Here is a 10912-nt window from a genome sequence, read left to right on the forward strand (position 1 = left end):
AAAAGTTTGAGAACCACTGATATAACGGATAAAATAAACAGTTCACTTAGTTTTGAGGTAACAGTCTTGTCTTTTACAGATGGTGAAGGAGGATATAGAGAACAGCAACAGTAAACAACAATGAAAAAACTTAAGCCCTGTTCACACCGCCAGTGACTTTTTTGCTGCTTGTCGCTTGTGGCTCGCAATTGAAGTTGCTAGTGGGCGTTGCCACTTCTGGTTGCCTAGTTACTACCTGTTGTAGGTAACGAATCGGTTTTCTTGCCGCTAAAATCAAACATTTTGGAGGGAAAAGACTTAAAGGTGGGGTAAGCGATTTCTGGTAGCCAATGTTGACATTTGAAATCACTAAAACAGACCCGCCCCTACCCCAAAAGTGTCTCGCCCCTATTATGATAGCTCCACCCCACACATACATACGCAACCCAGGCAACAGATTAGTTCTGTGAAACAAAGCAAAACTGCTGCTGCGTTCCATTCATGACGTATTGACACAAATTTCAAATGATTTTCAACGGTCGCCTTGTCGCGTCCAGTGTACTAGACAGACTTTAGCTGTTGCGGCGCAGACACGGTGTTACTCACCTATCGAGAAGAAACAAAGCAACCTCGGCGTCCGATCGCAGGCCTTCCGCTCCTTGAGTTCTCTCCAGCGCTGGAAAGCTGATCCGATATTTACACTGGTCCTACTTCTTGCCTTAAGCCTTCTTTTGTTCCGCAGATGTTTTCCTCTTTTGTTTTTTATCCGCCATCTCTATCTTTCTGTCGCTTGGCTCGGCTAATGTCCGTCCCGTGCACTGAACCCTCTCTCCTCCACATCATGAGTAGTTACGCCCCTTACTGCTGATTGGCTACAAGTTTGTTTTGCTATTCGGCCCGAATCAGTTTTCTAAAGTGTTTTTGAAAAATCGCTTACCCCACCTTTAATATAAATGGAATCAGTATATAAAGTGTTAAATATGAACGAGGAACAACGGGTGCTTTTTGCCATTGCGACTATATATCTTCGGCGAAAGCACAAACGCCAGTCTGTCTGGGTTCATGAAACTATTCAGGCTCGGAGTCAGCACGGCGAGTACCATCGGCTGGTGCAGGAGCTGCGGCTGGATGAAGTCCAGTTCCAGCAGTACTTCAGGCTGGACAGGACCCAGTTTGATGAGCTGCTGTGGAGGGTGGGTCCCCTGATCGCAAAGGAAAACACAAACTACCGCCAAGTAATTTCCCCCAGCGAACGGCTGGCAATTTGTTTACGGTGAGTAGCCTTTATTGAATATTTATATAATAGCTCTTCCATAGATCTATTTAAGTTGTAATGTAACGCATATACACACACATACATATACACAGTGGGGAAAATATTTATTTGATTTTGTAAGTTTGCCCACTTACAAGGAAATGAAGGGTCTGTAATTTTTATGGTAGGGTTATTTTAACGTATAGAGACAGAATACCAACCAAAAAATCCAGAAATAAAACATTACATAAAGGTTAGAAACTGATTTGAATTTCAGTGAGTGAAATAAGTATAACCTACCATTTTAACCAACCATAAAAATTCCAGACCCTTCATTTCTTTGTAAGTGGGCAAACTTACAAAATCAGCAGGGGATCAAATAAATATTTTCCCCACTGTACGGTCGAATTACACCAATATTTCCACTTGCCATTGTATAGCGTTTACTACAGTTGAACGACTGGATCAGGTAGACAGAGCTGGAGTGATTGAGTGGAGGCAGGGACTAATTTGCATATTCATGTATCCACGTATACTAAATGAAACAAGGGCGTAAAGCAGAGGTGTCCAATCCTGCTCCTGTAAGGCCTGTGTCCTGCAGAATTTAGTACCAACTCCAATTAAACACACCTGAACCAGGTAATCAAGGTCGTACTAGGCATATTGGACACTTCCTGGCAGGCGTGTTGGAGCTAAACGCTGCAGGACAGTGGCCCTCCCTAGCTCCACCCTAGCATAGAGTTACAGTCAAGCTATTTTAAGGCATGAAGGAAATATTTTCAGAGATTTGATTTTTAAATATGTAATTTTAATGTTCAAAAATGAGTTTTGAAGGATACAATTATTGACTAAAGGGGGACTTTAAAAGTATTTCCACAGGAGTTCAATACAGAACACACACACAAAAAAAGAAATCTCACATCTGCAGGACTTTTCGGGTGTGATGGCAAAATATTTTTTATTGCACTGATCAAAAATAAATGGATTTGAACATTTCCTTCAGAGTAAATACACAAATGATTTTGAAAATTGATTGCGCTGAAAAACACTAGAAGTTCTTTGCCGAATGAGTTTGCAAATGACACCTCAGGTCTCTTTTATACCTGAAACTCTTCTCACACTGAAGACATGTGAAAGGCTTCTCTCCAGTGTGAATCTTAATGTGAATGTTAAGGTTTCCTTTAAGTGTGAAACTCTTTCCACACTGAGGGCAGGGGAAAGGCTTCTCTCCAGTGTGAACTCTCACGTGGCTATCAAGAGATGATTTGTTTTTGAACGTTTTGCCACAGTGATGGCACATGTAAGGTTTCTCTCCAGTGTGAGTTATTAAATGATTCTTGAGGTGTTTCCTGTCTGTGAAACTCTCTCCACACTGCAGACATCCAAAACAGCTCTCTGTGGAGTGAGTACTCATATGGTTATTAAGGCTTAAATGATACCGGAAACTCTTTCCACACTGAGCACACACGAATGGCTTCTCTCCAGTGTGAGTTCTCATGTGGACATTAAGGGTGGGTTTATGTGTAAATCTCCTTCCACACTGTGGGCAGGGGTAAGGCTTCTCTCCATTGTGAATTCTTATGTGGCTTCTAAGGTTTCCTTTTCGAATAAAACCTTTTCCACACTCTTTGCATGTGAAAGGACTCTCTCCTGTGTGGATTCTCATGTGCATTTTAAGGCTTCCTCTTTGAGTGAAACTTACTCCACACTGCTGGCAGGTGAAAGGGTTCTCTCCTGTGTGGATTCTCATGTGGACTTTAAGGTTCCCTTTCTTGTTGAAACTTTTTCCACATTGTTGGCAGGTGTAGGGCTTCTCTCCAGTGTGAATTCTTATGTGGACTTTAAGGTTTCCTTGTTGATAAAACTTTTTTCCGCAATGTTGGCAGGTGTAAGGCTTCTCTCCAGTGTGAATTCTCATGTGGACTTTAAGGTTGTCTAGTTGATCAAATCTCTTTCCACAGTGAAAGCAGGTGAAATTACTTCCGGTTGCTTTCTTTCGAGCTCTTTTTTTTGACACCGTCTTTTCAGTCTGTGGGCAACAAGAAGATTTTTCTTCAGTTTTGAAGTCACAATATTCTTCATGCTGATCTTTGTCTTTTTTTTCATTCAGTTCTTGACTCTCCTCTTTCAGCGCCATCAGGTCTAGTGTGAATAAAGACAAATACAAGTTTACCCCAGTTTAATGGCACAAAGCAACAGACATCAAAACTTTTAGATATTTATAGCATCAAAACTAATTAAAAGCTTTGAACAGCCTTATTCCCCAGTACTTTTGCAAACTTCTATTGTGTTTTAATCCATCACGTTCATTAGGGCCTTTCGCACCGCTTTAGTTCCAGAACTAAATGTACAGTACTAAAGTACTGGGAAGATTTTGTCTGGTACTATGAAAAGGTTCCCGCGGTGCGAAAGGCCCTATTATGATCAGCAGGGTTTTAAATGGTGATAACCCGTGGTTAAGCACAATGTGAAAAAACTTAATATGGATGTCGTTATCTCAACATAAGTAATTGCAAGCCCAGACCTTCCAACCTTGGAATTTGTTTTTTTGAGTACCAACCATCATTGTGGCCGGAGGGGCTGGGGGGGTTATTGGGTGGGCGTGACTGATAACATAGATTGTCATGTGTCTACTTCAAATTTATTTTGAGAGAAGTATTATTTTTTTGGATTGGCCATTATTTAGTGTTATAAACACATATAATGTCCGTTTCATTCATACTGGATGCCTGAGGGTGCCCTCGTGCAGAAAATCCACATATGCGTTACAGAAGCAACAGAGGCAGAGCTCACGACGCTCCAGGAAATCCCTAATATCAGGGCTCCGGACTGCAACCAAATGGTCGTATTTTGCGACCATTTTTTCTACCTGTGTGACTAAATTTTGTGTGCGGTCGCACTGGCGCGACCACCGCATTGTTCAACTCATAAGCGCTGCCATTTCTGTTGCATATGAGAAACATCAACAAACGAAACTGAAAGCATAACGAAACTGTGCTACTCTTTTGAACTGCGCAGCGCATAGAGCGTTGAGCCTGGTTTATACTCGCCGTGTCAGCAGGAGAGCGAAAGTGCGAGCAGCAAAAATGTTGCGTATATTAAGGAAACGATGGATGGTTTTCAAGCTAAAGTCAAGTAAAAGACCGCTTCTTAAACCAGAGAAGGCTAACATGTTGGTATTCTTGTGGGGGAAAAAAACATGCAATCACTGTCACCGACAACAAGTTTAGTTTTACTTTTCTTTTTGTTTTAATTTTGAAAAGCTTGTTATCTTTGCCGTTTACCTCACGTTATGCTATGGAGGCGCTCTTATTTTATTTGATTCCTCAGTGTTTGCTAAACGTTCTGTAATTTATTAGTCGGTATACAATATGTGGTGTATGCCATGCCTCATCTTATTCGCTTTTGTTAATAAACATTTTGTAACCTAGTTTGTCTTTGTATCTTACCGTTTTATTGTTGTTGTGCTTTTCAATTAAGAATAACAATTAATCCACTTATAACATAACAAAAGAGGGACTCCCGCTCACAAAATTCAAATCACAAATAATACTACTGATGAAAAAGAACGTGTTGAATGTTAACCACTTTCGTTTCCATTTAACTATAACCTATGATAAAAGTTCATCAGCATGCATTGATTAATCCCATGTTGTAGCGCAAAAAAAAAAAAAAAAATATTATTGCGACCAAATCATGTGCTTGTGTGACCAACTGAGAAAGTTAGTCACAAACGAGCGACCAGTGGGAAGAATGATTCTGAAGCCCTGCTAATATGGACAAAAGCTTCCAGCTATAGCTGTAACTGAATAAAAGAAGACAGAAATGCTTTGAATGATGACATTCAAAGAGAACATTAAGACAATAAACTCTCTACTGCAACAATGTTTATCTGTGTTCTTAAAACCACCTCGGGTATTTTAATAATTAAGTATATTTATAATCCATTACTAATCGACATAGCCTTTATTGCAGTATAGAATATCTGCATCATTCTGTGACAAGCAGCCACATCAGATCAAGACGGAAGTTATTTTTAACATTCGTCTGATGTTGTGGGGTATATTATAATTAGGGTTGGGTATCGAAAACCAGTTCCATTTTATAACTGGTTCCAAATTTCCAAGAACCGGGTATTCTGCATGCATTCGGTGTTAAAGAGACAGCAGCCTAATGAACGCGCTGCCTGTCATTAATGTCAATCAAAGAACAAAAGAAAATAATTCACTCATCTTGACTGAATATCTTTAATAACTTTAATTAATAATCTATATTTTATTTTTTAAATGAAAACTGCAGTGTTTTTAAACTTTAATTATTGTTTCTGTACCTGAAATTTGGTTCAGTTGTATTTATATGCTAATTGATTTGTTTGTTCCTATTTTATTACTGACTGATTACTTGTCTTTAACACTTTAATATTTGAAAATTATATTCTAATTGTTTTTGCTGTGGTATTTTTGTTAAAAGCATAGACAAAAGTTCCTCTTGTAGGCCTAAGTGTTGTGTAGGCTGCTGATTTTTGCTCATGTTATTCAGCTGCAACAGAATGTTTTGTAAAAAGACAGTGCATTTTTTTTATTGGATTTTTTATCTTATCGGAATCGAAACTAGGAATCGATAAGAATTGGAATCGATAAGTAGAATCGGAACCAATAAAATTCAAACGATACCCAACCCTAGTTATAATGTTCTCTTTTGTTGGACAACAGGTTTAGAATAGCTCCGCATTACAAGTCATTACAAGGCAAGATGCTCGGTGTGTGTTGCTTTTTCAGATGCATGCGTTAGACTGTAAAAAAAAATATGGACGACGTGTCTCCACTTCCTTCCACTACTGAAGAGTGAAGCAAAATCGTCTCAGTATGGCCGCTGTCATCTTGCATCATTTGGAGCCAGAGTCTGCGCAGTAGAAATTCATTTGGAGTCAGAGTTTGCGTGGTAGTGATTGTGAGGTGGAGCCTCGCCCAAACTCCCGCAGACCATATCAAGATCACAAGCATGACACCACACTAGGGATGTCACGAGAACCGATACTATGGTATCAAGTCGGTATTTACATTTTAAAGTCCTGCCAGATCTTCAGTAGCGTAAGTACCGGTGGTACCGAAATTTGCGACTAGTGAGGCTGCAATTCTTCCGGAACTTACGGGGGCAGGCAAGAGCATATGCCTGGAAGTGTTTCAGATTATCCTCAAAGGGTAAAGAAGAAGAAAAAATATCTACAAGCACACTGAAGAACTACATGTAATGTAGAAGATGGCAACGAGTTAAGCTCCTCCCCGACTCATTGACAAGAAAGGTGCTAAGAGTCAAATATGGAAGTATTTCGCATTGGAGGCTGATGACCACGGCGTTATTATTGATGTTCTTAAAGGGGTCATATGATGCTTTTTTAAAGATCATTATTTTGTGTATTTGGTGTAACAGAATATGTTGACGGGGCGTGTTATAACGAGCCATTTTAGGGGGGCGTGGCAGAGTCTTAACTTTGATAAAGAATATCTCTTTGGTTTTGAGACTTCAGTCTTTGCAACTTCAGGGATCTTATCTATGCACAATCAGCTTGTAACTTGAAATCGCACCATATGACCCCTTTAAGCCAGTATGCAAACGATGCCTTCATGCATTTCAAACCAATGGAGGTAACACCTCAAATTTGGCGAAGCACCTAAAAGTCAGGCACCCCCGATCTTTTCAAAGAATTCAAGGTGAGTTTCAAGTCATATTAACATTATTTACAAAGGCGGCTGCTTTTAAATGAGCTATGAATATGATTGTGTGACATTTAAATTAAAGTGCGCAGCACTCGTGCTTTTAAAGCTATGTGCTCTCATTTAAATCTCACACAATCATGCACACAAAGTTACTGACTGTCTGACAGCTTACTGCTTGTTCATTCGTTGTGTATCCTTCCACGGATTATCCCTATTAACATTATTGGCTAATATTACAGGTTTAAATAATTATGTTAATGGTTTTAAAAAATATTTTCAGCCTGCCAGTATGCAAGTGAATGAATGCTTGCATTCAGTATAGGTGTGTGTGTGTGCGCGCGCATTTATGAGTGCACTTTAGGACCTGTAGCCTCCACTGTTTTATTAGTCATTGTCAAACAGGATATTTGATAACTAAAATCTCTTTTTAAACCAGTATCAGCCAGAGGAGGATGTACACCAGATGCAGAAACAAAGTCAGAAAACATTAACACAGCCAACCTTAACAGAAGCTTTTTAAAGGCACTCAAAATATGACAAAAACTCAAACGAAGCAAGGAAACTGAATAGGGCAGTTGCTGAATTTATATGCATGGATCAAATTCCTGTCTTCTCTGCAGAAAAACATGGATTTCAGCAAATGCTTCAGCAGTTTAACCCCAAGATACCAGTTACCAAGCAGAAATTACTTCATGTATACTAACCAGAAACCTAAGTTCAGAGCATCTCAAAGAAAAACTTTTATGCCTGAACAACAGATCTGTGGACAAGCAGAGCTGCAGACACATCCATGTCCATTACCATGCAGTACATAACCAAGTCCTGGGAGATGCACTCCTGGTGCTTGGGCTGTCGTGGCCTGAACTCTGAGCACACAGGGGAGAGTTTGAAGGAGGCCTTTGAGGAGAAAATACAGGAAGAATGGAAAATAGACATTTCTAGAATGGCAGGCATCACAACGGACAATGCGTCCAATAACCAAAAGGCCTTCAAAGATCATTACAAATGGATCCCATGTTTCGGTCACAATTTACACCTCGCAGTAAATAAAGCAGTTGTCATAGACAGAGTATCTGCAGCACTGTCATGGCTTCGCAAAACACAGTATCTGCATTCACAAGATCACCAAAGCTCTCACGCCAGCTCACCAAAAAACAAACAGACCTCTCACTTCCAGAACAAACTCATTCATGATGAGCCAACCAGCTGGAATTCAACATATGATATGGTCGAAAGATTTTTGGAGCAGCAGCAAGCTGTGTGTGCAGTGCTGGCAGAGGACTGAAAGAAATGGCACCTGATGCCTAAAGATACAGACATAATTTGAGACTTTAAAATAAGTCTACGGGCCACTGAGTCCATTTACAGATGCACTCAGTGGCGAGAAACACACAACCCTCTCATCTGTCTTACCACTGATGTGGAAGATACCGTCTTCTCTCGATGATGAAGACACTAGGGAAATGAAAGGTTCAATCAAACAAAACCTCAGGCAGTGTTATGATGTTGAGGAATTAAAGCTACTTTTGAACACTGCCACCTACCTAGACCCTAGGTTTAAAGATAGCTTTGTTACACTTGAGGCGGAGGTGAAAAAGGCTTCTGGATCAAATATGGGATTGAGGTGGAACCCATTTGCCAATAGGAGCAGAGGCATCAAGCCAAGACAGGCCATCTAAGAAGTCCAAGACTGATTTGAAACATCTCCTTTTGAGTATCCAAGGAGAAAAGAAAGTTCTTGACTTAATAGTTGGAGCCTAGCAAGTGGTTTTCATACTAAGCTATATGTTTACCTATTTATGTTTATACATTTATTTTAATTAATTTGCAATGCCAGTTATTTTAATTCAAAAGCACAGTATTGTTTTAAATACTTGAAGGCTATGTGCCACTGTTCATCAAGAAGCCATGACTTCAAATGGACGGGTAATGCAACGGTAAAGTTGATTGCGCATCTTTTTTTGTAAAAATACACTGTTTTTGAGAATTTAACATGTAAATGAAGCGTTCAGGTGCACTCTGAAAACAAAATAAAGGGAAAAGACAATCTGCTTCAAGTACAAAAAGGCACATTATACCAAAAACTGTTTGGACAGTGAACTCTGTTGTCATCAGTGTTCATACTTCTCTTTGTGAGCCGTGGAGTAGGCTAATTTATGTTTTGCAAATTTTGATGTTCACATTAGAGTGTGCATACTATCAACAAACTCCATCTTTTCACTGCGGAGGAAACAGAAGCTGCATCTGAAGTGGTATTAGATGTATTTACACAGACTGTTTAATGAAGCTGATGTGCCATAAATGCATTTACACCACAAAATTTCAAATGCATGAATAATTTTAGAAAAGTAATGTTTAAAATATTTTTGAACATACAAGTTAAAAATGTTGGGATAAATGCAATACTTTTAAATATGAAACCAAACCACCAATAAATTACGGTAAATTACTGTTTTATTGAGCGAGTCATTAGTCATTCATTCAAACGGCTGATTTATTCAGAATTGAGGCAGCTGTCTTTATGAAAGGGTTACTGAATCATTGAATCACTTGATTCGTTCAAAAAACCGTGGATTCATTCAGTATCCAAACACCGCCGTGTTGCTCGGAGACACAAAACAGTTCTGCTGTGGCTTTGATTGAAGCTTCGTCGGCAGACTTGAGCAAAAACAGTCAATATTGTATTACAAATTGCGAACTTTGTGTCTGAAGAACTTCCACGCCGACTACATGTTTACATGCGGATGTGAGCGTAAGTTTGCTGTCAAAACGGACCGGCTCGTGAGATGAGGTGTATTTGATTTGAAGCAACACCGATCGGTGTATGACATCAAAGTACTGTGAGTGAGGAATTCGAAAGCATGCGGAGCCATCTGGGACCTGTACCATGAAGCCGGATTAGCTGGCTAGCCATGTAAGTTTTAGTTTAGGTTGCACCAATCCTGGGTTTTAGGTACCATGAAAGTGGCTTGGTTTTTAGTGGTGTTCATCCAGTGGCGTGTCTAGAGCATTTTAAATGGGGGGGGGTCCAGTCGGGGGCACTGGCTCAAAAGAGGGTTGTGTTTGCGGAACAATGCGGGGGGGCACACGTCCAGTTTTGTGTGAGTGAAGGAAATCCGCTTGGAAGTGGAGAGATTCGTCCTCGCGCACATGGATCGCATAATATTATGCGCTCTCGACATTGTGCACCTGGGGTGGCCAGCCAAATTTCAGGGGGGGCCGGTGCCACCTCTGGCCCCCGTGTTCATCACCATAGTAACTTAAGCACCGCAGGTTATGTTCTGGTTTAGAGATCTCAACCCGAAATTTGACCAATCAGCTTCAAGCAAAGTGACACATGTCTGACGCAATAAAGCCACTCCCCCAGTTTCTCTTCCTACAAATTAAAGGACGCTACATAGTAAAACCCTTTTAAAGAAAAATTGTCTGATTTTTAGAGATGATTATTTTTTATAATTATTTTATATGATTTAATTATTATACCCTTAATCCGTTACACAAGCTAGCTTAGTTTTATAGTAATTATCAAGCTTTTATTTTAAATTCATATAAACATATAGATAATATGCAATATAAATAAGTTTTAGAATCAACAGCTTTAAACATGACTACGTATGAGCTTAGATTTTTAAGCGTTTTTATACCTATAACTATTATCAACTCTATAAACTAACTTTACAACTTTTACTTGCACTTATATGGAAAGATGTTTTCTTTAAGTTTCCCTCTTTCATGGAAAGATGCGATGCGGAAAACACAGATGGAATTGTGGAATCCATTTACTGTATACCGCGGAATGTCACGGAATTTGTCAAAGTTTGGATGAATTAATCAAAGGAAGGTCATTACACTTAAATCGTGATATGGACTAGTATCTGTAAAAATTAAGCCGCAAAAAGGCTATTTAAATATAAATCCTGCATGTTCTGTGTCTGTCTGAATCATAGTCTATGGTCTGAAT

The 10912-nt window shown here is 39.6% G+C and overlaps 1 protein-coding gene across 1 annotated transcript in view; it reads right to left on the bottom strand.

Annotated features, from left to right (window-relative positions):
• Nucleotides 1-2174: 2174 nt before the first annotated feature.
• The window catches only part of LOC107694892 (gastrula zinc finger protein XlCGF8.2DB-like), a 10610-nt gene continuing 1872 nt past the window's right edge, over nt 2175-10912 (bottom strand). The window contains exon 3 of the mRNA XM_016494611.1: nt 2175-3376. Coding sequence (XP_016350097.1) covers nt 2283-3376 — 1094 coding nt within the window. The 3' untranslated portion in view covers nt 2175-2282. The remainder of the gene's footprint in view (nt 3377-10912) is intronic.

Source organism: Sinocyclocheilus anshuiensis, unplaced genomic scaffold (genome assembly GCF_001515605.1).
Source record: "Sinocyclocheilus anshuiensis isolate Anshui unplaced genomic scaffold, SAMN03320099.WGS_v1.1 scaffold418, whole genome shotgun sequence".
NCBI lineage: Eukaryota > Metazoa > Chordata > Actinopteri > Cypriniformes > Cyprinidae > Sinocyclocheilus > Sinocyclocheilus anshuiensis.